Genomic DNA, 26,335 nt, shown 5'->3' with positions numbered 1-26,335 from the left:
AGTGATTAAATGGATGGCCAGGATATGCACTCAACACACAGTTACAATCACACATGGGTAGAGACTCCCATATACATTCATTCCTTCATTCGGTAAATGTACTGCACATCTGTTTAAGGGTTACTAACCTAAGCAAGGAGCTCTATGTCCAGAAAAATGCACAATTGTTCAATATTTAATAGACAATTTCAAGAATTTTCAGACCCCCTGAAGCTTATCTATGGTCCCACTAGTAAGACCCCAAGTCCCCAAGTGAAGGGCCTCTGGCTCCTGATTAAGAAGTGTTCTGAACACCTGCTGTGTGCAAGCTAGGGACATACATTCAACCACTCATTAATTCAAATGTGTTGAGTGCCTACCGAACTAATGCTGGGGGCTAGGGGATTCATTTATTAATCCATCCATTTATTTAGTCAGTTTTTTGAGGGTCTACCACATACCAGACCCTCAGCGGGGCATTGAGGACAGAGAGATGATTAAGGAGCATCATGAGACCAGTGCCCTTGAGGCCTCACTGGCTAGTGGGGACAGACTAGGGTTCTGTCTCTCTCCTTAACTCCATCTCCACCTTATCCCAGCTCCCACTTCATCAGGATGCATGCAGGATGGAGGCTAAAGCTGGTGCAGGCAGGGAGGACTGAGCTAACCACAGGGACCTTACCCCCTTCTCTCAGTCCTTCGGCTCCCTCTCCACCCATGACCTCCAGGCCTGCCTGTGTGTTTGACTAAAGGGCAGGGATTGCTGAACCTGCTGGGTGAGTCCAGTTGAATCAGAGGTGAATGGGGTGAGTGGGCAGGTGGGCAGGAGGGCAGACGGGCAGAGGGAGAGCCAGCGGCCCTGGGGCAATGGCTCTGACTGCATGTGTGTGGCGACTGACAGGGATGCCAGGCACCCATGACCGACAAGTGAGGCTCAGCTTTGTAGGGGTGCTCTAAGGATTTTGGAACTGGGAGGGCTCCCATTTCTCCATTCCCTAGGCCCTCAGTCCAGTGCCTAGGTGTCTCTCTAGCCTGTCTCCTTCCTCCCCCCACCCAGTTCTCTGCCTCTTTCCCTGCCCATCTTCTACCTTTCTTTAAGGGTGAACCCTGGGGGACTGGACCCTGGGCTGGGTGTCTGTGGTGTGTGTGTGTGTGCGTGTGTGTGTGATTTTTTTGTGGGGAGGGACTGATAAATGACTATTTCAATTCTGAGCAGGCTTCACCCAAAAAACAAGGAGAATTCACTGTGGTCAAGAAGCAGATATTGGTGAGGTGAGTGGGGTTGGGTCCTGGATGTGGAGAAGCTGATCTGTGCCCCATCCAAGTCCCTCTTTATGAGTTGGGGGGCATGTTCCTGGGTTTTGGGAGCTGTACTCTCAGGAAGTGGGGTCAGTCTCAGGCTTGAGAAGCCAGACCCAGTCAGAATCAAGACTGGGGGGGATTAGTTCTTGACTGGTAGTTACCCTCAGATCAGCCCTAGTTTGGAGTCAACCTTGTGTTGGGGAAGGGGGAGTTGGTTCCAGGTTTGGGACATTAGTCATAGAATTAGCTCCAAGTTTGGAGGGTTGGATCCTGTTTCAGGGTTAGGATAGGCTCTGGACTGGTGTTCAGGGTCAGCCCAGTGTTGTGTATCACAAGATTCCTCCTATCCCCAGCTGTTCCATTGGCCACACTATGGGGCTCCGCTGGTTGGGGAGTGCCTGTCTGTGCAGGTGGTTAACTGCAGCCATGTGTTCAGCCCCAGGTGAGTAGGCCTGGGGGAGCCAAGGATGCAGGTAGGGCTGGACGTGGCATGGGGCCATCCCCCTGGGTCATTCTTCTGCTCCCTGCCACACCCGCAGGTCTCTCGGAACACTGGTGATTTCCCTGCTACAGAGTACGGGAGGCCCTAGTGGATGAGAATCTGTGAGTGACCCTGGTGAGTCCCACCAGTCCTCAGCCTGCCATCCTCAAGCCTGAGAGTCCCTCTAGACAGAGTTCCATTTTTCAGAGGGGAAAACTGAGATCCAGACAGGAGTGGTAACAAGGCCACCCAGCCAGGACTCCTTTCACTGTGGCCCCTACATGGGCTAGCCCCTACATGGGCTAAGGGCGAGGCTCAGCTCTGAGGACCAGGGGTGTGGCAATGGCGGAAGAGAAGTTCTGTTCTGCTCCCTGGCCTGGGACCAGACTAAGTTCTTTTGGGAGGGAAAGATGAACCTGGCTGGATTTTCCTGGTGTTTCATGGAGGGTCATATAACCTGGTAGGAATGGAACTGGGTTCCAATCTCAGATACACCATTTCCCAGCTGAGAACTTGGACAAGTTATTTAGTTTCACTAAGCTGTTTCCTCATTTACATTATGTGGAGTCATAGGAAATGTTGAACTTTTCAGTCTGTTGTTTGTTGAGCTCTGATTGTAAGCTGTGCCAGGCAACGAGGATTGAGTGGTGAGCACAGCCAGATAAGGATTTGCCCTCTTAGAATTCTATATCTAAAGAGAGAGGCAAACATTAAACAAATATTCACACGAATAAATGCAAAATTGTCACTGATGGGTGTTACAAAAGAGCTGGTAGGGGGTTGGGAAAGTGTATAACAGAGGGATGTAACCTATTTGGGGGTCAGCTAGGGTTCCCTGAGGAAGTAGTGGTTGAACTTTGAATGGAAGGATGATAAGAGTTAACTAACTCCCAGTGCTCTGAGAGAGCATAACTGGGGTGCAGGGCAGGAGCAGACCTCATATGAGACAGGACTGGAAAGGTTGGCAGGGGCCAGACCATGCAGAACAGTGAAGCCCACCGTCATGAATTTCCAAGAGCAACAAGAGAATTCTGTAGTCGTGTTTGGCCCCTTCAGGAGGTAACTAGCACATGCTAAGTTCTTAATAAGTTGTCGATATTATTAATGACCAGAGAGGAACCACAAACTAATCACAGATGCAGGCCAGGAAAAGGCATTGTCTTTGGACTTCTTTTAGCCCCAGGCAGTTTGAGGGGCGCTGGGGCACACTGTGTGTTTGGTTTCAGATACAGGTGGAGCTTGACCTGAAGTATCAGCCCCCAGAGGGTGCAACTGGAGCCTGGGCAGAGGAGGATTTTGGAGTATCCATCCGGGACAGGTACCCTCCCCAACCTCCTGCCATCTAAGCAAGACCAGATTGTCCCAGCCCAGGCAGGTCGTGGAAGGGAGAACTGGGACCTAATTCCTCTCTGGATCTGCTGCATGTGGTGACCCTTGGACCTGTGCTGCCCAGGCTGCAGCTCTGTGGTCACACACAGCCCCTCAACTCCTTTCATTTATCCTCCTTCCAGCTCAGAACTGATCATCCCCAATGTGGGCTTCTAGGAGCTGGAATAAGTATGTGGGGATGATCTCGGATCACCAAGTCAGTCTTGGGATTAGGAGTCAGTGGCACAGGGTCAGTCCCAGGGTCTGTGATCAGTATTTAATCAATTCTAGGGTGAGAAGTCAGTCCTAGAATCAGGAGTCAATTCTGGAATTAGGGGTCCCAGGTTAGGGGTCAGTCTAATGGTCAGAAATCAGTCCTAGGGTCAGGGAAGTCAAGGGGTGCCCAGAGATGTGTGACAGGTTCCAGACATGTCCCTTGAAGGCCTTTCCTATCAGGCCCGGGGAGGCCTGGCTGGAGAGGCGGGCGGTGGCATTGGGCCACAGGCTAGCTCGAGGCGTAGCTCAGCAGGATGATGAAGACAATGAGCTGGAGCTGGAGCTGGAGGACGAGCCTGATGTGGAGCTTTCTGGTGTTGTGTTCAGCCACCTCAAGAGGTAACTTGTTCCCACTGCACACCTGCTCCCACACCCACCAGTGTGTCAACCTCACACGCTTATTATACATGTAGGCCCGTGCTCATCCACACTCAGAATCACATGATCCCAAGGTGTGGGTGAGGAGTGGATATCCTGGGGCCAAGGCTCACTTATCCTAGACATACCCCCTGCCCCATTCACGCACACACAGTTACACTGGCACACCTGGGGCTTCTGGAGCCCACTTAGGGGATGAAAGCTTGATGAGGGTAAGGAATTTTGTCTCTTTTGTTCACTGCAGTGTCCCAGGGCCTAGAATAGGGTTGGCACATAGTAGGTGTTCAACAAATCTCTGTTGAATGAATGAATGGTCTCAGGGCTCCAGGAATGAGTCAAATTCTGGGTATATGGTTGAGATGGATGCCAGACAGACTGAAAGGACTCAGAATCCAGAAGTTCAGAGGGAGAGGAGGTCTTATCTGTAGTGCTGAGCAAGAGTGTGTAGGAGGTCCGGGAGAGGAAGTGAAGTGAGAGCTGACCTTGTCCTTCCCACAGGCAGCCGAGCTCGGGCCCTGGCCAGAGGGGATCCTTCCCAGGTGTCCAGAGCTCGGGACTTCCAGGTACCGTTCTCCCTCTGGGCCTGAACCCTTGGGGAATACCACCCACTCTCCACACACTTGGGTTTCCCCCCTACTTTGGCAGGGATGGCTTCCTTTTCTCTTGCTCCTGCCCCCTTCAGGTGGGGGTCACAGTGCTCCAGGCCCAGAAGCTGGTAGGAGTCAACATTAACCCCTACGTGGCAGTGCGTGTTGGGGAGCAGCGCCGAGTGACCGCCACGCAGCGCGGGACTAACTGCCCCTTCTACAATGAGGTGCGTGCGACTAAGGAAGAGTGGGGCCTGAGAGAACCGGTGGGACCCAGGATTTACCCTGTCTGCGGAGGGGGCGTGGCCTAGGTGGAACTGAGCAAGTGCCTGAGGTTAAGAGGGGCTCCGTGAGGGAAAGGGTGCCAAGGGGCGCCAGGACGGGGAGGGGGGCGTTCTCTTTGCAAGAGGCAGGGGCCAGCTGGCGTAAACCCTTCACATATACTTTCTCTCACCTCTCTTGTTACCCCACTTGAACCTAGTACTTCTTGTTCGAATTTCATGAGACCCGGCTTCACCTCCAAGACTTGCTGCTGGAGATCACGGTGAAGCGGGTAGGAATAAGAGGTATCCGCCAGACAAAGGGGGATGCCGAAGTTCCAGAACTAACCCCACCTTCCCCCAGGCTTTCCATTCGCAGACCCTCCCCTTCATGGCCTCCCAGATAGGCACCTTCAGGATGGACTTGGGCATTATCTTCGACCGGCCAGGTACCGAACCCTCCCCTCCTTTAGACTCATCTGCACCGACAGGGGAAATTGACCCTCTGGGCCCTGATCCCTAGATACTAACTTCGGAGACAGAAGCCTCTTCCTCAGGCTGACCTCCAGGCACTCCCGCTCCTCCTTACCGAGTCGGACATGAACCCGGGTCAGCGCAGCCCCACGACCGCCCCGTGCAGCCCGCGGGTCTCCCCTGACCCGTGGCTCGCCCCTCCGCCCCCAGATGACCACTTCTACCAGAAATGGGCTCCGCGGCACGATCCCCGGGACACCCGTGCCGGGACCAAAGGCTTCGTCAAGGTCACTTTGTCCGTGCGGGCGCGCGGGGGCCTGCCCCCTCCGCTGTCAGCCCCGGGCCCCGGGCACAGTTCGGACATCGAGAAGTGAGCTGGGGCGAGGGCGGGTGGGGAGGGGGAGGGGGAAAGGAGGACCGGGCGTGGCCTCCGGGAGGCAGAGAGGGGGAGGGGCCGAGACGGCGGCACCCCCCGGCCTCAGCGTCCTGCCCGCGTAGAACCTGCTCCTGCCGCGCGGGTGCCGGCCCAGAGGCCGTGGGCGCGGCTGCGCGTGCGCGTGGACCGCGCAGAGGGGCTGCGGGCGCTGCGCCCGGGGCTGCTGCGGAGTCCGGCCCGCGCCCTGCAGGCCCAGCGCGTCCTCATGGACCGCTACGTGCGCGTGTCTTTCCTGGGGCAGCAGGTAAGTCCCTCCCGTCGGGCGCTGGTCCCGCGGCGGCCCTCGGGGCGAGACGTCCGTGCGCGGCGAGGCGGCGGCGCCCCAGTGGAACGAGCCCCTGAGTTTCGTGGGGCTCTTCCCGCCGCCGACGCGCGGACTCCGTCTGCAGCTGAGGGACGACGCGCCCCTGGTCGATGCGGCCGTCGCCACGCGCGTGCTGGACCTGAGGCAGATCTCACACCCGGGCCGCGCGGGTGAGCGCATTTAGCCAGCGCCTGCTGCCTCCGCCTGGCCCGGCCTGCCCTGGGTCCCGCGCCCGACGGCAGACGCCACCCCGGAGACCCCGCTCCGCGTAGAGTTCGGGCCACCCCCGGTAACCTGTGCTCCAGGCCGGCCCCTCCCTTCGGAGCCTCACCTGTTGCCCCCAGACTACAAACCCCGCTCTCGGGTTGCCGCTGGTGACAAAAGCCTTAGTACAGCTGCCTCTCCAGTCACCACGCCAGCTGTGCTCTCCCTACAGAAGTACACGTACAGGAGCAATCCCAGTCACATACATCATCGGTTTACCCAGACCCTCAAGGGATCACCCGCGGCTCCGGCCCAATCGTGACTCCACCCCCACGGCGCTGGCTCCGGCCCCAGAGCCACAGCTCCTTTGTCCCTAGCGTCTTTGGGAGCTGGACTGGTTTAGAAGTGGCTCTCGGGTCTTGGTCCGTAGCTGTCGGTCCGCAGCTGTTCGCAGACTTCCCTCTCGGAGCCGCCAAGGCCCAATCCGACTCCCCGCCTCCTTGGGTTTGCAGGAGATAAGGGTGTGCTGCATAGACTGACCTGGTACCTATCTGCCCCATGCTCCCCTCCAAAACGCTGTTCTTGTCCCCCACAGCGGGGTTTAACCCCACCTTCGCCTGGCATGGGTGCCTCTCTGTGGATCTCCCCCCAGCGGGGGGCTCCAGGATGGTCTTCAAAGTCTCAATGAAGGCCTTGGCCAAGGCATTTGGTTCCGTGGCCTCCTGCTGGTGGCCGTGTCCATGGAAGTGTCCAAAGGGAGAGCTGAACCTGAGCCTCCCCAGGCCCCACAGGGACCCAGATTGTCCCGGCTCATGAAAAAGAAGAAAGCCATGTGGGGGCCAGACCCCAGCGGGGATCCCACAGCACCTGGATGCCAGCTCCAGTGGAGATGGTCCTGAGATTCCTAGTGCCATGGAGGTGGAGGTGGAGGAGTTGCTGCCTCTGCCAGAGGTCTGGGCTGGGGTTTAGCAAAGCCAGAGGGTCACTCTCAGCTCTGGGGTGTGTAACTGGCCCCCAGGCATTTAATGCAGGAAGTGGAGTCTGAATTTTGGGGTCTGGATAAAGTGTGTGTATACATGTGCTCTTGTGAATATACATATGTGGGGAGGGGGCTGACCAGTCAGCGGATACTTGTAGTGACCTATCTAGGCCTTGGTTGCCATATCTTTCGGTGGGCATTGTGGCCAAGCAAAGTCCGGGGCGCAACCTGGGTAGGTGGGGGCTGATTGCAGACTGACCCTCCTTCCTCAGAATGCCCTGGCGCCCTTGCAAGATTTCCTGCTCTTTGGTGTGCTTTTCGAGGCCACCATGATTGACCCTGCCTTGGCCTCCCAGCCCATCAGCTTCGAGATCTCCATTGGCGTGTGGCCTAGCTGGACCCCTGAGGGTCACGGGTTTGAGGATGGTGACTCTTGTTCCGGACTTAGGCCCCTGGAAGGGACAGTTGGCCCTCAGTAAGGGGTGGGTTCTGAATTTTTTTGAGGCAGAGGAGGTGTGAAGGAGGGGTCAGCCCCTCAGCCTGGTGCCCTCTGACCCTTGCTGCTCTGGCAGGCCGCGCAGGCTGCCGGGAGGAGCAACTGGGCCGAGGGTCCAGGGCCGGGGAGGGAGCGGAGGGCGTGGAAGCACGGCCTCTGCTGGAGCCGGATGTGGGAGTCGGGCCAGTGGAGGAGGAGGAGCTAGGGACCCCTGTCCACCGGCCTGAGCCCACGGACGGCAACGGGTGAGTGTTCCTGGTGGCTGGAAGGAGGGCGTTGGGAGGTCCCTAGCGGCCCACGACTGCCCCTCGCCCCCTCTGCTCTCCTCTGCCCCGCGCAGGCCCTACTTGTGCGTGCCCCTGCGTCACCGCAAGCCGTGCGTGCGCGTGTGGAGCCGCTGGGAGGATCACACGGGGCGCCCGCAGAGCACTAACTGCGTGCGGAAAGTGGCCGAGAGGCTGGTGAGGGCGAGGCGGGCGCCCACAGGGAGAGGCCGGCACGTAGGGGTGTCGGGAAGACGGCGGCCTTTGAAGGGAGCTCTGGGGCGAGGCTAATAGGGAGAGCACGGGGGAGCCAGCACCTCGCAGGTGCAAGGCTGGAGAGCCAAAGAGGACAGCTCTGGGCGAACTGAGGCCAGAAATTGTGGGAAGACAGGGCTTCAGGGCTGCTACACCCAGGAAGGGGCCGGGCGAAGGACGTGGGTAAAGCTACTGGGGGTCCAGCCCCCCAGACGTGGAGCCAGCAGAGAGCTAGAAAAAAGGAACCACGAACAGGGTGAGGCTAAAGAAGCAAAGGGCCCAGAGGTGCGGCCGTGAGTGGGCCGGGCTTGCGGGGGGCGGGGGGTGTTCTAAAAGAGGTGGGACTCGTGACTCTGACCCTCGGCCCTGTTGCACGCAGGACCAGGGGCTGCAGGAAGTTGAGATTCTGCAGCGCAGGCCGGGGCCTGGCGCCTACGCACGGCTGAAACAGGCGCTGGAAGAGCTGGTAGCGGGGAGCAGGTGAGCTGGGGGCCTCCGCCTCAGTGTGGCGGGTCACTGCGCCAAATACCAGGGTCAGGGAGGCTCGCGGTGGCTGTTTGGAGCCAAGGGCGACTGGAAGCTGCGTTTGCTCAGCACTTTTACAGAAGAATGAGAAGGAGATGATTATCTATATCAAGGGAACTTGATGGAAATTATTGGGGGTTAGGCCACTGCCCTCCAGTAGGCTCCCTTTCTCCCTCTCCTAGAGACCTAAGCTCCCTTACCTGCCCTCCCCTCAGAATCTCCCTTGCTTCTTTTCTCCACACTTGTTCCAGCTACTGACTTCCCCTCCTTCTTCATGGAGAAAATAGGAGCCTCGTCTTCCTCCATCCAGTCAACCGCCTTGCCAGCTCTGCATCCATCTGCTCACTCTCCCTCCTGCTACAGCAGAGGAAGGGTCCCTGCTCCCATAGCCATGGCTGTGATCTTGATTTCATCTCTCACCTACTGGAGGAATTAGCTCTGCAGTTGTCCACTTTCTCTCCTGCAGCATCAACTGGTCCCTAGTTACCAGGTCATTACTGTAACCACATGTACTTGTTCTAGTGACTTCCATCTTTGACCTTCACTGCCCTGAATTCTATAACCTGCTCCAGGTACTTGAGTGTTTTTCTGATCCTCTTCTCAAAAGATTTATTAATCCATTTATTCAATAAATATTTATGGCACTTACCATGCCAGACACTGTTTTAGGTACAGGAATAACAGTGAAAAAGCATTCTTGCTGACAAAAAATCCTGAAATTTATATTCTGGTGGGGGATAGGGTGGGAGTTGGATGCAAACAGATAAGAAACATGTAAACAGCAAGGAAGACATATAAGAATTATGATAAGGATAGTGTTAGGGAGAAAACAAAGCTAGGAAATATTAGAAGTGTTGCAATTTTAGAAAGGGTGGCGAGGAGAGGCCATTGTGAAGTTGACATGAAGAAACTGAAGGCGCAAGCTGTATCTGTAAGGGTGTTCCAGGCAGAAGGGATAGCATGAGCAAAGGCACTGTGGTGAAACATGCTGGGTGTGTTTGAGGAGAAGGAAGGGAACAATGTGACTGCAGCAGAGTGAGCAGAGTAGATGAGGCTGCAGGGTGTGGGGGTGGGGTGGGGAAGGAAGATGATGGTGGGGAGAGGCATGTGGAAGCCTCATTGGCCATTATAATGACCTTGGCTTCTCTGAGTTAGATCAGGAGCCACTGATGGTTTTGAAAAGAGAAGGGATATGCTCTAACTTATCCTTAAAAAGGGTTGGTGGCAGAGGGATGATATAAGAGAGGAAGCAAAGAGATTACTAAAGAGGGCATTGTGATAATCCAGGTGACCAATAATGATGAATCTAGGGTGGTTGCAGTGGACATAAAGTGACATGAATGGATTCAAGAGCAATTTGAACTTTGGAGGGGACACCTCAGGACTTGTGAATGGAAAGTATAGGGGATGAGGAAAATGTGCAGAGTCATGAATGACTCTCAAAATCTTGGCTTGCACAACTATATAGATGGTGCTATTTACTGAATGATGGAAAACAAGAGGGAGAAAGTCTGATGGGAACAAAGGGAATATCAGAAGCTCATTTGGGGTATGTTAACTTTGAGATGTTTATTAGACTTAGAAGCAGACATGTCTGCTAGGCAGCTAGCTGTATGAGTTGAGTTCTGGGGAGACTTTCAACACATAGATGGAACTGGATAAGATTACCTAGGGAGCAGAGAAAAAAGAAATCTGAGGACCTGGAGAGCTCCAGCATGCAGAGGTAGGGTGAAAGGAGGACTCAGTCAAGGGCCTGGTTGTAGGTGGGTTGTAGGTGGACACTTTTCTGCTCTCAGTGTCAGTGGACGCAGTTGACCCCACCCTCCTCTTGAAAGACTCTGCTGTTGGCTTCCATGCCCCTGGTTTTCCTTCTGCTTCCCTTGCCATTCCTTCTCTTTTGCTGGCTCCCTCTCTCTTCTTGTACTGTACATATTGCAAATGTTTGTGTGATTATGTCCCAGGGCTCCACTGTATCTTTTCTCTGTCTACATTCTCTACATCTCCCAAAGAGTAACCACCCTTAATCCAATTTAATTCCTTGCTTGATTTTCTATACAGTGCAATTACACTGTTTCTATTTTCACTATACTAAAATTATTTTATTATTGAAATTATTCTTTGGCAAGGAAATTTCAATGAAAGATTTGTCTATATCATATTTCACTATTTATAGCTTTGGCCAGTGTGGTTTTCTTTTGTGGCTATTATTTCTATCAGATCCAATTTCCGTGAATCCAGTCTTACGGATCTAAATCTTATCAAGAAGATTTGACTCAGGGCGCCTGGGTGGCTCAGTTGGTTAAGCGACTGCCTTCGGCTCAGGTCATGATCCTGGAGTCCCAGGATCGAGTCCCACATTGGGCTCCCTGCTCAGCGGGGGGTCGGCTTCTCCCTCTGACCCTCTTCCCTCTCGTGCTCTCTGTCTCTCATTCTCTCTCTCTCAAATAAATAAATAAAATCTTTAAAAAAAAAAGATAAGATTTGACTCAAGATTTATTTTGTTGATTATTTCTACCAATGGAAGTCTTGGGAGCAAAGAGCATTAGTAAGCTAAAAGTGTAAGCTCTGGGAGCAGTATTAGGTGAAAAATCCTTGGAGTTATTTATTTTATATATTTTTTAAAATTTCCATAATAAAAACTTAAGAAATCATCATGGGGGCACCTGAGTGGCTCAGTTGGTTAAGCGGCTGCCTTCAGCTCAGGTCATGATCCCAGGGTCCTGGGATCGAGCCCCGCATCGGGCTCCCTGCTCGGCGGAGAGCCTGCTTCTCCCTCTCCCTCTGTTTGCCGCTCTGCCTACTTGTGCTCTCTATCTCTGTTAAATAAATAAATAAAAATCTTCATAAAAAAAAAAAGAAATCATCATGGGTCATAAAGGGCCCAAAATATTATGTCTCAAAAATCATTTGGGGTGCCTGGGTGGCTCAGTCCATTAAGTGTCTGCCTTTGGCTCAGGTCATGATCCCGGGGTCCTGGGATCGAGCCCCATATTGGGTTCCCTGCTCCACAGGGAGTCAGTTTCTCCCTCTCCCTCTGCCCCTCCCCTCTACTTGTGCTCTCTCCCTCTCAAATAAATAAATAAAATCTTTAAAAAAATCATTTTACTTTACCCAGGAAATATTTTTTCAGCATCGATTAGGTGCCAGGGCCTGAGGGTACAGTGGTAATCAGAATGAAGTCCCTGCCCTAGGGACTTTCTATTACCTTTTATTTGGAGAGACAAATAAAGCAGACTATGAGGATAGAGAAAGTGGCCGGGGCTGTTTAGATGGGATGATCAGGAACAGTCTGAGAGGAGGTAACATTTGAGGAGAGGCCTGAATGGAGACAGGAAGTGAGCCATGCAAAGATCCAGGGGCTAAACATTCTAGCAGAGGGAGCAGCTAATACAAAGGCCTGGAGGTGGTGATGGGCTGGTGTATTCCTGGAGGAGCAGAACAGCCTGTGTGACCATTGGGTTGTGCATGAGGGGAGAGTAGTATTTGATGAGGACAGGGAGGTCAAGGGAGCCTGATTATGTCGGGCCTTTTGAAGAATTCCGTTGTTTACTCTGAGATGAGAAACCTCTGGAGAGGAGTGAAATAGTCTGGAAAAGTGTTGACAAGATCACTCTGGATGCTGTATTGAGACTATTCGGGCGTGGCGGGCGGGGGGGAAGAGTGGACAGCAGACATGGGAAGAACAGCTAGGAGGCTGTTGCAGTAGTCCTAGGTGGGAAATGATGGTGGCTTGGACTTGGGTGGTGCTAGGAAAGGAGAAAAGTGGTCAGATGCTGAACATATTTTGAAGGTAGAGCCTAAATAATATGCCAGTGGATTGATGTGGAATGTGAGTGAAAGAAAGCAGTGAAGGGTTTCTCTGAAGTTTTGAAGTAAAACAGGGTTTTTGGGGGGTGGGGGGTAATTGGAAATCGTGCACTTGGTTTGAGCTACCACTGGTCAATTTGGGGACTGTCAGGCACAGCCCATCTGAGCCTTTAGTGTGCGTTGGAATCCGCCAGGGAATAAGCATGCAGGTTCTAGCAGCAGGTCTGGGGCGGGGCTGGTGCTGTGTTTCTAACTAGGTGGTTGTAATGCTGTTGGTCCTGGGCCAGCCTTGAGTAGCCAGGCAGTAGATAGTTACATACTAGTGCATTCTGGGGCTCCAAGGGGAGGCTGGCCTCTGAATTGGGGAGTGGTCCACATACAGAAGCCATGGTTGGCTTAGGAACGTGAGAGAGAGGGGCTGTGAGGAAGTCTGCGGGTGGGAGGCCTGCTCTGAGGGAGGTGGCCCCCAAGGGTCCGCGTTCCCTCCTTTGACTCCCACCTGCCATGCCTACCTCTGCTCACTGCAAACAGTTCTGCCATGGTGCTGAGCGCAGGACAATGACCTGGCCCAATGCCCTGGATCGCTGCCGAGGGAAACTGCTGGTGCATAGCCTGGTATGGTCTGGGGAAGGGGGACCTGGGGCACCTAGCTGGGGCCCTCCACTCATGTTTTCTTCATGCCCTTCCAGAACCTGTTGGCAAAGCAAGGACTGAGGCTTCTACGGGGTCTGAGACAGGGCAATGTGCAAGAGAAGGTGGCACTGGCCAAGCAGCTCTTGGCAAAACTGTGCTTCCTGGCCCAGGAGGTAACACCGGGCCACCATTTCCCTACCCTGAATACCCTGGTGGTGATGGTTGCCCAACAGTGATGGATGCACAACAATTACTACTGAACTGTACACTTAAAAATGGTTGCAGTGGTAAATTTTATGCTACCCATATTTTATCACACACACACACACACACACAAAGAAGTCAGGTTGGTCTTTGAGGTTGCCTGTGGGGCATCCAGGGGAGAGATGTCTAGGAGGCAGATGGCCACATGGATCTGGGGTTTACGGGTCTGTGTCAGGGCTATGTTGGGTATTTTGTCCATCTGTCCAGTGGAAGCTGTGGGAGCAGGTGGTCTCAGCTCTCTCCATGACCCCGTTCTCTGCCCGCAGCCCCAGCCACCCCTCCCAGATGTGCTGGTCTGGATGCTCAGTGGGCGGCGCCTCGTGGCCTAGGCCCAGATCCCTGCCCAGGATGTGCTGTTCTCTGTGGTTGAGGAGGAACGGGGCTGGGACTGTGGGAAGATCCAGAGTCTACTGCTCACAGTGAGGGGGTGTGGGTTGCTGGAGACTGGAGTGGGGTGAGGCTCTGAGGGTGGAAGTGAGGGGCACAGGGTAGAGGCCTGTGGTTCCCAACAAGGGGTCCCCAAAGTCTTTTTTTAGTGAAAAAACTTTATTTAAAATTTTTTTCAATTAAAAGAACTTTTTTTAAAGTTAAAAAATGTTTTATTTTAATTTTTAAAAGTATACCTTTTCAGTTATCCCAAAAGCCAAAAGAGGTTGTACCTTTACCTAGGTCCACTTTGATGTGAGACAAACACCAAGTTGTTTTTTTTTTTTTAAAGATTTTATTTATTTATTTGAGAGAGAGAATAAGAGAGAGAGAGAGCATGAGAGGGGGGAGGGTCAGAGGGAGAAGCAGGCTCCCCGCCGAGCAGGAAGCCTGATGTGGGACTCGATCCCGGGACTCCAGGATCATGACCCGAGCCGAAGGCAGTCGCTTAACCAACTGAGCCACCCAGGCGCCCAACAAACACCAAGTTTTGAGAGCTCTGGGCCTACACTGGCCGTTTGGCTGCCTGGGCTCCGACAGACGGGCAGGTAGTGAAGATGGGAGAGTGACTAGTCAGTTCCTTATAAGTACAGCTGGTTTGGGGCAAAATGTTTCTAACTGAGGTGTCCCTGGAATAGATGCCAACAGGGGTCCCTAGTGCTGAGAAGCTGTGACAACTGTTGGGGTAGGGGACAGGGAATCTAAATGTGTTGGGACGGAGGGGACCGAGGAGGTAAGTGTGGGGTGTGGGAGTGCACAGTTTGGGAGTGTGGGGTTTGGTATAGGAAGTGATGGTGTTGGGGCAGGAAGACTAGGGAATGGGAGTGTTCAGGGTAATGGGGTACTGGATGGAGGGCAGGAAGTGGGATGAAAGGGTAGGGTACAGGGAGTACTCGTTGGATTTGGCATCGGGGAATGATCTATCGGTACAGAGAGTATGGGCATGGCCTGGGGGAGCAGGGGCTGGTCTAGCTGGGGTAATAAGAGGCAGATGCTAACATGCCACCTCCCTGCAATAGGCACCTGGGGCAGCTCCTGGTGAGGTCTGTACCAAGCTAGAGCTCTTTCTGTGGCTGGGGCCGGGTAAGCAAGCCAAGGCTGCACGTCAGAGCTCCCCTGGGGACCTGCTGCCCGAGCCCCCCGAGGGGCTGCCACACCACCTGTACCAGGATGGTGAGTATAGGGCCCAGCTCGATATTCGCCCGAGGTGTGAGGCTAGATGCCCAGCTGGGGGCAGGGGGGAGGGATCTGGGGTCAGGGACTCCAGTGGTCCCCTGAGCAAACATCTTTGTCTTTTCCCCACCCTACTTCAGCTACTTCCAGCTCCGAGCTCACTTGTACCAGGCCCGAGGGGTGTTGGCAGCAGATGACAGTCGGCTTTCAGACCCCTTTGCTCGAGTCCTCATCTCTACCCAGTGCCAGACCACATGGGTGAGGGCTGAACTGGGATGTGGGTTGGGGGGGCTCCGGGAGACAATGTGGGGTAAAGGCTGAGCATTTCCTCAGGCCCTAAGTCTCTCTTCCTGCCCTGGATTTTCAGGACAGGATACTGGTTTGGACTGCCCTGATTTAGGGGGTCGTATAAAACTGGAGGGCCTTCAGGGTGAGGAATTGTTTTCTGGGGTTGACTGTAGGACTAGCCCCAAGGGCGGCAGATTACAGTTAGGGGGACCAGGCTGGGAGGGCAGGCTCTAACCCCAGTCTGAAGGGCACTCTCATCTTTATCACACTCTCCCTCCGTTTGTGATAAACAGCTGCTTAAAGTATTACTTCAGGGCAAGAATGCTCACCTGGGATGTATGTTGGGAGATTCTTTGGATGCCTGCCTTTGACTCCCTCTCTGCATGGCCCCCAAGGTCCTGGAGCAGACGCTGAGCCCCCTGTGGGATGAGCTCTTGGTATTTGATCAGTTGATCATAGACGGGAGGAGGGAGCATCTGCAGGAGGAGCCTCCATTAGTGCTCGTCAATGTCCTTGACCACAGTAAGTTTGTGAGTGTGGCCTGGGCCCCACCTGCGTTTCCACCCCTGAGCGCCCCCACTCCTCATCTTGCTGCCCCCCTCCCCTGGCTCCTGAGTGTCTTCTACTTTTGTCTTCACTGCCCTGCTCTCCACAGGGCCCCGCTGTGTTCCTGGGCAGGTCACTGGCTGCCCCAAGGGTAAAGTTGATGGAAGACCCTTACCAACGCCCTGAGCTGCAGTTCTTCCCCCTAAGGAAGGGGCCCAGGGCAGCCGGAGAGCTCATCGCCACCTTTGAACTCATTGAACTGGACTTCAGCGGCCGGCTCGAGGTCAGAGTACCCTGGCTTAGCCGGCACAGGCTGGGGACTCCTCTTGTTATTCTTTCAGGTGGTCCAGCTCCAGAGATTATGGAACATATCCTGGGGTTACCCCTCCAAGTATTTGCCCCCAGAGAATGCAGGCTGCAAATCTGTCCTGGGGTCACCTCACTGGACCTCCTGACTTCAGGGAACATTAGAAGCAGACACACTGTAGGTTCACCTTGCCAGGTTTCCAGCCCTAGAGACCCGAGACTGCAGGTGGATCCTCGTGCCTCAGATGCCCACCCTCCCTTCCTGTACCTGGCTGTTTCCTGGGATGCGCCCTTCCTGCCCATCCAGCCTTGCCCAGTCCCTCTGGATTGAGATTTCACTGGCAGCTCTCAATGTCCCCTCCCTGAGCCCAGATCTCCCTCCTTTGGCCTGCTTCCTCCTTGATCTCTGATCTCTTGCCCCCTGCAGCCCTCAGTGCTAAGTGATGTAGAGCCCCAGGACCTGACACCACTGGTTGAGCACCTGTCTGGACACCTGTCCCTGCCACCTGATGTGCGTCCAGTGCTCAGGGAGTTCTGTGTTGAGGTATTGCTGGGCACACTCACATTCCCCCCCCCCGCCTGCCACACGCACATCTGGGTGCCCTCTGTCAGATGCAGGCTGCTGAATTTCTCACTTCCTGACCCCAGGTGCTGTTCTGGGGTCTGAGAGGCCTTGGCTGTGTGCATCTCTTTGAGGTGGAGCAGCCCCAGGTTGTGCTGGAGGTGGCTGGGTGACGTGTGGAGTCAGAGGTCCTGGCCAGTTACCATGAGAACCCCAATTTCACTGAACTCGTCAGGCATCTGACCGTGGTGAGGACGTGGGCTGGGAGCAGGAAATGCTGGACTAAGAAGTGAAAGGGCAGTGGGATGGTGAATTCCCAGCCAGTTATCTTAATCAAGGGATCAACAAACTTTCTATAAAAAGCCAGATAGTAAATATTTTAGGCCATACAGTCGCTGTTGCAATTACTCACCTCTGACTTAGTAGCATGAAAACAGACACAGACAGCAAGTAAATGAATAAGTATGACTGTGTTCCAATAAAACTTTATTTACAAAAACAGGCAGTGGGCCAGATTTGGCTTGCAGGCTATAGTTTGCTAATCTCTGGATTAATCCATGAACTGGTGGTGCTCTCTTGGCTCTGTTGAATGAGTGGGTTAGGTAAGTGTCATGAAGTATAAGTCAAAAGGAACCTATCTAGTTTCTGAGACACCAGGGGCTAAGAAGAAAAATTCATGCTTTGTGTATTTTGTAATTCTTGTAGTGTGGACTTTGGACTCAAATTCTGACAATGCCGCCTCGGAGCTTATCAGATCACTTGTCTTAGTTGAGTCTTAGTGTTGTTTGTTTGTTTGTTTGTTTGTTTAAAGGAGTAACAGGTACAAAAGAAAGAAAGATTGAAGGTGATACACCAAATGCCTCCTTACAGGAGTGCTATGAGGAGCCAGTGAGGGAAAGGATCTTGGTGAAAGGGTTTGTAAACTGAAGAGTGCTGTGCCTGGGGGACAGGGACAAAGTGTTGTCCAGACTGCAATGGGGTAAAACCCCACAAGAACAAACAAAGAACAAAAACAACAAAAACCTTAACAGTTTCTTGACTCTGTTTCACATGCAGGAGTTTTCAATTTGAAAACTTGATTGTACTTGTAAGCGGGTGAAGCTGAAAGCAGTTTGCTCACTGAACTTCTAGGGAGTGTTTCATTTCCCATCTCGTCATGCAAAGGGAGGAATATCCCTCTCCGTTTGTGCACTTGAAAAGAATGCCTGAGCATTCTTCGTTGTTGGGTAGAGTGCTCTACGGATGTCAGGTCAAGCTGGGTTGATAACATTATGTAAGCCTTAAAGCCTTCCTGGGGATTTTCTGACTAGTTCCGTCCATTGTTGAGAATATGCTATTGAAATCTGCAACTATTATTGTTAAATTGTTTTCCCTCCCTTTTATTTTGTTGCAGTTTACTTCTTATATTTTGAGGTTCTGTTGTTAGGTGCATATATGCTTACAATTGTTATAACTTCCTATGAATTGATGTTTATCATTATAAAATGTCCCTTTTTGCCTCTAGTAAATTTTGTGTCTTAAAAGTCTATTTTGCCTGATAGTATAGCCACTCCAGCTTGCTGTGGTTACTGTTTGCATCACGTATCTTCCCTCATTCTTTTCCTTTCAACCTATATTATGTGTCTTTTTTTTTTTTAAAGATTTTATTTATTTATTTGAGACAGAGAGAATGAGAGACAGAGAGCATGAGAGGGAGGAGGGTTAGAGGGAGAAGCAGACTCCCTGCCGAGCAGGGAGCCTGATGCGGGACTCGATCCTGGGACTCCAGGATCATGACCTGAGCCGAAGGCAGTCGCCCAACCAACTGAGCCACCCAGGCGCCCTATTATGTGTCTTTCTAAAGAGTGTCTCTTAGACATTAGCTGCATCTTTTTTTTTTTAAGATTTATTTATTTATTTATTTGAGAGAGAGAATGAGATAGAGAGAGCATGAGAGGGGGGAGGGTCAGAGGGCGAAGCAGGCTCCCCGCTGAGCAAGCAGGAAGCCCAATGCGGGACTCGATCCCGGGACTCCAGGATCATGACCTGAGCTGAAGGCAGTGGCTTAACCAACTGAGCCACCCAGGCGCCCAGGTGCATCTTTTTTTTTAAAGATTTATTTATTTGAGAGAGAGAAAGCGTGGCAGGCAGAGGGAGAGAGAGAATCTCAGGCAGACTCAGCACTGAGCATGGAGTCTGATGTTGAGCTTGATCCCACGACCCTGAGATCATGACCTGAGCCGAAATGAAATCAAGAGTCAGACACTTAACTGGCTGAGCTATCCAGGTGTTCCAGTAGTTGCATCTTTTTTTTCTTTTTTTTTTCTTAAAGATTTTATTTATTTATTTGAGAGAGAGAGAGAATGAGAGACAGAGAGCAGGAGAGGGAGGAGGGTCAGAGGGAGAAGCAGACTCCCTGCCGAGCAGGGAGCCCGATGCGGGACTCGATCCCGGGACTCCAGGATCATGACCTGAGCCGAAGGCAGACGCTTAACCATCTGAGCCACCCAGGCGCCCGCATCTTTTTTTTAATAAAGATTTTATTTATTTATTTGACAGAGAGACAGTGAGAGAGGGAATACAAGCAGGGGGAGTGGGAGAGGGAGAAGCAGGCCTTCCGCTGAGCAGGGAGCCCGATGTAGGGCTCGATCCCAGGACCCTGCGATCATGACCCAAGCTGAAGGCAGACGCTTAACAACTGAGCCACCCAGGCGCCCCTAGTTGCATCTATTTAAAAAAATAATCTGGGGCACCTGGATGGTTCAGTCGGCTAAGCGTCTGCCTTCGGGTCAGATCATGATCCCAGGGTCCTGGGATTGAGCAGTGTCTGGCTCACTGCTCAGCAGGGAGTCTGTTTCCTCCCTCTCCCTCTGCCCCTCTCCTGAACTCATACTCTCTCTCTTGCTCTCTCTCTCTTGCTCTCTCAAATAAGTAAAATCTTTTCTAAAAAAATCCAGTTGAGGGGCGCCTGGGTGGCTCAGTTGGTTAAGCGACTGCCTTCGGCTCAGGTCATGATCCTGGAGTCCTGGGATCGAGTCCCGCATCGGGCTCCCTGCTCAGCGGGGAGTCTGCTTCTCCCTCTGACCCTCCCCCCTCTCATGTGCTCTCTCTCATTCTCTCTCTCTCAAATAAATAAATAAAATCTTTAAAAAAAAAATCCAGTTGACAATCTCTGCCTTTAAAAAAAAAAAATTATTTGAGAGAAAAAGAGTGTGCAGGCATGCCCAAGAGGGGTGAGGGGGAAAAGGCAGAGTAGAGGGAGGGAATCTCAGACAAACTTCACACTGAACGAAGAGCCCCTCGCGGATCTCACAACCCTGAGATGATCTGAGCTGAAAACAAGAGTCAGACACCTAACTGAGCGACCCAGGTACCCCAACAATCTCTCCCTTTTGAGTGCAGTGTTTAATAAAGTTGATGTGAAATGTTGGGGTCCTGGAGTGAACAGTCAAGAAAGAATTCTTGAGACGTCATCAGTGTGAAAGGGTGGTTTTATTAAAGCGTGGGGACAGGACCTGTGGGCAGGAAGAGCTGCAATGGGGCATGAGGAGTGGCCCATTATAGACTTTCCTTTTTTAAAAAGATTTTATCTATTTGACAGAGAGAGATAGTGAGAGTGGGAACACAAGCAGGGGGAGTGGGAGAGGGAGAAGCGGGCTTCCCGCGGAGCAGGGAGCCTGATGCGGGGCTGGATCCCAGGACCCTGGGATCATGACCTGAGCCGAAGGCAGACACTTAAGGACTGAGCCACCCAGGCGCCCCCATTATAGACTTTCAAGTTGGGAGGGGGTTAGGGATAGCATAAATCTCGAAGGAATTTGGAAGCAAGGTTTCCAGGATTTGAAGGTCTAGTTGTTGTAGGAAAAGGGCATTTATTACTGTTTAATAACAACCTCAGTCATGGGGCGCCTGAGTGGCTCAGTCGGTTAAGCGTCTGCCTTCGGCTCAGGTCATGGTCCCAGGGTCCTGGGATCCAGCCCCGCATCGGGCTCCCTGCTCAGCGGGAAGCCTGCTTCTCCCTCTCCCACTCTCCCTGCTTTTGTTCCCTCTCTCGCTGTCTCTCTCTGTCAAAAAAAAAAAATCCTAAAAAAAACCCAACAACTTCAGTCATGAGATCCTTCAGGTGTGTATCAGTGGGCTATATGCTTGATGATAGCTAACATATATCTTGCGAGGTAGAGATAAAGGATGTTTCCCAAGGGATTTTTATATGTTAAAGAAGATTTACAGGATCCTGGAGGTCGGGCTAATGTCAGTCTAAGGTTGCCTTTTGCCTCTAGCAAAGGATTAGCAACCAGGCAGTTAGTTGAGTGTGGAGGAAGGTCACTCTGCCTGTCTTAAGTAGTTGTTAATGGGCTGCAAAGGAAACTTCATTTATTTCTACATTTCTTTAGCCTTTGTTTTCACATCAGAGTCACGTTTGGCATTATTATTGACATGGTTGGATTTACATCTGCCATTTTGCTGTTTGTTTTCTATGTGTCTCATGTATATTTTTGTTCCTCCTTTACCACCTTCTTTTGTATTAAATAGATATTTATTAGTGTACTGCTTTAATTCCTTTGTTGATTTTCACTTAGTAGTTGCTCTAGGAATTGCAGTATACAGACTGATTTTTCACAATCTACTTCAGATTAATACTAATTTCGTTCCAGTAAAACTTTTCTCCATCATAGCGCCATTCTTTCCTTCCTCCTTTGTGAGATAATTGTCACACATATATAAAATAAATCTAACAATACAGTATTTTAATTATTGTCCCTCCCACTTAGGATCCACTTATAGATATAGATACACAGGGGCGCCTGGGTGGCTCAGTCGTTAAGCGTCTGCCTTCAGCTCAGGTCATGATCCCAGGGTCCTGGGATTGAGCCCCGCGTCGGGCTCCCTGCTCCGCGGGAAGCCTGCTTCTCCCTCTCCCACTCCCCCTGCTTGTGTTCCCTCTCTTGCTGTGTCTCTCTCTGTCAAATAAATAAATAAAATCTTAAAAAAAAAAAAATAAAGGACATACACAGGATGCCTGGGTGGCTCACTTGGTTAAGTGACTGCCTTTGGTTCAGGTCATGATCCTGGAGTCCCAGCACTGAGTCCCGCATCGGGCTCCCTGCTCAGCGGGGAGTCTGCTTCTCCCTCTGACCCTCCCCCCTCTCGTGCTCTCTCTCTGTCAAATAAACAATAATAAATCTTAAAAAAAAAAATAAAGGGCATACACATTTTTATGGCTCTAAACCTATATTACCAAACTAAACATTGGTCCTTTATATAATAGCAACCGCCACCACCACGTTTTTGATAGCTCTTTGTAGGCTCCAAAGTAGTTTTTTTTTTTTAAAGATTTTATTATTTATTTGACAGAGAGACACAGCAAGAGAGGGAACACAAGCAGGGGGAGTGGGAGAGGGAGAAGCAGGCTTCCCGCGGAGCAGGGAGCCTGATGTGGGGCTCAATCCCAGGACCATCATGACCTGAGCTGAAGGCAGACGCTTAATGACTGAGCGACCCAGGTGCCCCTCTTTTGTAAAATTTTAAAAAAGATTTTATTTTTAATTTTTTTAAAAAAGATTTTATTTATTTATTTGACAGGGAGAGACACAGCGAGAGTGGGAACACAAGCAGGGGGAGTGGGAGAGGGAGAAGCAGGCTTCCCGCAGAGCAGGGAGCCAGATGTGGGACTCGATCCCAGGACCCTGGGATCATGACCTGAGCCGAAGGCAGACGCTTAACGACTGAGCCCCCCAGGCGCCCGGCTCCAAAGTAGTTTTATATCTATTATGTCATTTGATATTTACAACAGTCTTTTGAGTCCAGGATTGTGTCCCTTGTTTGCCAGGAAAACAGTCTCCGTCATTACCAGATATGACACGATGAGGCTGTGGCAGAGCTGAGCTGAGAAGGCAGACCCTGCTGCTGCCTCTCCTCCTCTCAAGCCTTCAGAGACCCAGTTCCTCTCTCCCCACCCCAGGACTTTCCCAAGCAGCCTTACCTGCAGCCCCCGCTCAGCATCCTGGTGATTGAGTGCCGGGCCTTTGGCTGCACCGTGCTTGTCAGTTCCCATATTGTCTCCCACATGCTGCAATTCATACTCCGGGGTCATGAGGATCCCCCCGAGGAGGAAGGAGAAGAGGAGGAGACAGGGGACCTAGTGCTCAAGGGGCCACAAGGTAAGGGGCCACCAGACAGAAGCCCCTCTGGTTCCTGGTTGAGATGGCTCCAGGGAGTCTGACTTCTACTCACGTGACCTCCTCCTGGTATCATTTCCCCTCTCCCAGGACAGAAGTCCCTGGATCCCTTCTTGGCTGAAGTGGGGATGTCCAGACGGCTTCTGAAGGTGATGGGGTATGGGAGATGGGTGGAGAAGGGGCTGGCAGGGCTAAGGGTGGTGCTGGGTTAGGGGCACTGAGTTCTCTCGCCCTTAGGCTCCTCTGAAGAAGCTCCCCTTGGGGAGCCTCCTGAACCAAGGCCCTGAGCTGGAGGAGGACATCCCAGATCCTGAAGAGCTTGACTGGTGGTCCAAGTACTACGCCTCGCTGCAGGAGCTCCAGGGGCAGGTGGGGGCAGGGGTGGGTCCCGGGCTGCAGCTGGAGGTTGAGGAGGATAAATGGCAAGAAGAAGGATCTTGTGAAATGTGGCGTGAGATGCTCCACAGCTTTTCAGAGCTCTTCATTAGATACCTCTTCTCATCTTCGTAACAGTTCTGGAAGCTGAAAATTACTAACTCTATTATCTACAGCTGTGCTGTCAGAAATATGTGAGCCACATATGTCATTTTAACTTCTTAGGTAGACAGATTTTTTAAAAAGTAAAAGGAAAGAGGTAAAATTGATCTTAATAATATATTTTGTTTAACCTAACGTATCTAAAATACCATTTCGGGCGCCTGGGTGGCTCAGTTGGTTAAGCGACTGCCTTCAGCTCAGGTCATGATCCTGGAGTCCCGGGATCGAGTCCCGCATCGGGCTCCCTGCTCGGCAGGGGGTCTGCTTCTCCCTCTGACCCTCTTCCCTCTCGTGCTCTCTGTCTCTCATTCTCTCTCTCTCAAATAAATAAATAAAATCTTTAAAAAAAAAATACCATTTCAACAAGGAACCATTATACAAATTAATAATGAGATATTTGACATACTTATTTTATACTAAGTCTTTAAAATCTGGTGTGTATTTTACACTTACGGCACATCTCAATTCAAGTGCTCACTAGACACACGTAGCTGGGGGTTACTTCTGGGGCAGCGCAGGACTAGACAAACTGAAGCTTTGAAAATGCAAGTGGTTCACACAGCTGGACCTTGAACTGAAGTTTCCCAACTCCCTGTTCTGGAAAAGGGGTAGATTAAGGAGGTGAGGGGAAGGGAAGAATCTCTGACTTGCCCTTTGATTTCAGACCAACTTTGAGGAGGATGAAATGGATGATCCCGGGCAGTCAGGTAGGAGATTTGGCTTTCTTGCTCCTGCTCTCTGTCTCCCTCCTTCCTCTGACACCAGTATTTTTAACTGTGGCATTTCTGCTATTCCCAGATGGGGTCAACCTCATTTCTGTGGATGGGGAGGCCCAAGACCAGGGTCAGGGTGAGGCTGAAGTCAAAGGCTCCATATCCCAGAAGAAAGCAGTAGCCACCCTGAAGGTGAGTGGGTATCTGGGAGAGAGAATTGTGCTAGGATTCTGGCCATCGGCCTGTCACTGAGGCCCTTGCCTTTCAGATCTACGATGGCATCCTGGAGGAAGAGTTTAACCACTTTGAAGACTGGCTGAATGTGTTTCCCCTGTACCGAGGGCAAGGGGGCCAGGATGGAGATGGAGAAGAAGAAGGGTCTGGACATCCTGTAGGCAAGTTCAAGGTATGTTTGGGGAAAGAAGAGAGGCAAGGAGTACAGATGGGGATGTAGGAGGAAGACTCTCTTCCCAGGGATTTTTCTGTCTCCCCCAAATCCAGGGATCCTTCCTTATTTACCTGAATCAGAGGCAGTGTCATTCTCTGAGCCCCAGATCTCCCGGGGAGCCCCACAGAACCGGCCCATCAAGCTCCTGGTCAGAGTACATGTGGTAAAGGTGAGCATCCCATCACCCCAGCCCACCTCCGACTCCAGCTAAGGTAATATACAGAAAACCTACAGACTGAAGGATTTGGAAGGAACCTCAGAGTCTACCTCCTTCATTTTTCAGGTGGGGAATCTTAGGCACAAGTGAAGAGACTCCCCAGGGTTACAGAGCTTGCTCATGGCACAATCCGGATTTAGAGCTTAGGTCTTCTGACTCCTTTTTCATAGTTCTAGACCCTTAGTTCATAGCATGGCGAGTATAACTCCAAGAAGAGTGCAGCTCTGAATCTCAAGTTTCACAATCGCTTGTCGTTCAATATCTTCATACAGGTCCTTGCCTTGCTGTGGTTTGCATACAGCACTCAGCAGGGCCCTGAAGTTTCCTGAAAGGCATCTCAGGGAATTGAGAGGAATGAGTGGGTTGCTCTGTTCCCTTCGATCCCAGCCCCAGAATAGATACTGTGCTTTTATCTGGTTTAAATATAAGGATTCTGAGCAAGACAGAAATTAAAGAAATGTTCTGTGGCATATCCTAGTGCACAATGCGACAGTAGGAGTCGTTTTGATCTTCTGCTTCTAGCAATATCACAGACTAGATGGTCTGAAATAACTTCCCGATGTAATACATCTAGAACTGCTGGATAAACAATCTTAAAGGAATGCTAAGCTTATAAGAATGGGCAATGGAATGGAAAAATAAGAATTCCCAATGGGCATAGGATGAAGAGGCAGCAGGAATCCCAGTCCCTGAAGTACAGGTTGTCTTGAGAGGTTTGTCCACACCTGGACCCGAGCCTTGGTTCCTAATAACCTATTGAAGATGGGAGCCACAACCAAGACCCTTGCGTGAAGCAGCGCCCAGGAAGGGCTCTGCTCTTCGTGAAAGGTGGGCCAGAGGAAGTCTACCCACTGGGAAAGGAACCTTTTAGGGAAATGGTCTGTTTCAGCTTCTGCTTCAACTGGGGGAAATAGAAAACAATGTCTTCCCCAAGAAATGTATTATCTTATAGTTCCGAAGGGCAGAAATCCGAAATAGGTTCTACTGGACTATATCAAGTTGTTGGCAGGGCTGAATTCCTTCTAGAGACTCTTGGGGAGAATCATTCCCTTGCCTTTTCGAGTTCCTGGGGGCTGCCTGTGTATCTTGGCTCACGGCCTCTTCTTCCATCTTCAGAGCCAGCAGGGTAGCAATTTCAAATCTCTCTCGGACTCTCCTGTCTCCCCTCTACTTATAAGGACATTTGTGGTTACGTTGGGTTACCTGGATAAACTAGAATAATCTCATGATTCTTTTTTTTCACATTCAGTATTTCTATTTACTTGTTTAGCAGACAGTTTACATATCTCCCCACCCTTTCCTTTAAGTTAGTATGACAGTTTTCCATAATAAACTACTTAAAGAGAAGCTTTGGTTGAGAATGGAATGCCAATCTCGTGATTCTTAACCACATCTGCAGAGTTCCCATTGACATGTCAGGGGATTCGAAGGTGGACATCCTTGGTGGTGGGGGAGCACTATTCTGCCTGCCACAGAATGTAAATTGCTATAACAGCTTGAGAGAACAATTTGACATATTTAGGAAAATAGAAGATTTTCATTGTCAATACCTAATAATTATACTTCTAGATATGATCCCAGGCAAATTCTTACATATGTATACAAGGAAACATAAGAATTGCTCATCCTAGCATTATTTGTAACAAAAAAAAGTTTTTAAAAGATTTTATTTATTTATTTGAGAGAGAGA

The 26,335-nt window shown here is 51.3% G+C and overlaps 1 protein-coding gene across 1 annotated transcript in view; it reads left to right on the top strand.

Moving 5' to 3' along the window:
* The first annotated feature begins 825 nt into the window (after positions 1–825).
* The window catches only part of LOC118011053 (fer-1-like protein 4), a 33,058-nt gene continuing 7,548 nt past the window's right edge, over positions 826–26,335 (top strand). Inside the window, 41 exon segments of the mRNA XM_035005626.1 lie at positions 826–921; positions 1,011–1,119; positions 1,196–1,251; positions 1,635–1,723; positions 1,821–1,862; positions 1,864–1,897; positions 2,989–3,080; positions 3,274–3,319; positions 3,573–3,745; positions 4,287–4,347; positions 4,467–4,598; positions 4,853–4,915; positions 4,996–5,080; positions 5,316–5,479; positions 5,604–5,622; positions 5,625–5,784; positions 5,828–6,015; positions 6,645–6,665; positions 6,668–6,881; positions 6,883–7,000; positions 7,301–7,409; positions 7,601–7,769; positions 7,865–7,985; positions 8,422–8,526; positions 12,906–12,989; positions 13,064–13,180; positions 13,538–13,690; positions 14,717–14,870; positions 15,004–15,128; positions 15,554–15,688; positions 15,814–15,987; positions 16,438–16,554; positions 16,659–16,820; positions 22,514–22,712; positions 22,821–22,879; positions 22,968–23,099; positions 23,932–23,974; positions 24,066–24,172; positions 24,249–24,386; positions 24,482–24,494; positions 24,497–24,597. Of these exon segments, the coding sequence (XP_034861517.1) occupies positions 847–921; positions 1,011–1,119; positions 1,196–1,251; positions 1,635–1,723; positions 1,821–1,862; positions 1,864–1,897; positions 2,989–3,080; positions 3,274–3,319; positions 3,573–3,745; positions 4,287–4,347; positions 4,467–4,598; positions 4,853–4,915; positions 4,996–5,080; positions 5,316–5,479; positions 5,604–5,622; positions 5,625–5,784; positions 5,828–6,015; positions 6,645–6,665; positions 6,668–6,881; positions 6,883–7,000; positions 7,301–7,409; positions 7,601–7,769; positions 7,865–7,985; positions 8,422–8,526; positions 12,906–12,989; positions 13,064–13,180; positions 13,538–13,690; positions 14,717–14,870; positions 15,004–15,128; positions 15,554–15,688; positions 15,814–15,987; positions 16,438–16,554; positions 16,659–16,820; positions 22,514–22,712; positions 22,821–22,879; positions 22,968–23,099; positions 23,932–23,974; positions 24,066–24,172; positions 24,249–24,386; positions 24,482–24,494; positions 24,497–24,597 (4,458 nt within the window). The 5' untranslated portion in view covers positions 826–846.

Source organism: Mirounga leonina, unplaced genomic scaffold (genome assembly GCF_011800145.1).
Source record: "Mirounga leonina isolate KUSES-001 unplaced genomic scaffold, KU_Mleo_1.0 Mir_150, whole genome shotgun sequence".
Lineage (NCBI taxonomy): Eukaryota > Metazoa > Chordata > Mammalia > Carnivora > Phocidae > Mirounga > Mirounga leonina.
The sequence above is the reverse complement of the archived record's forward strand: the minus strand, read 5'-3'. Positions and strand labels throughout refer to the sequence as shown.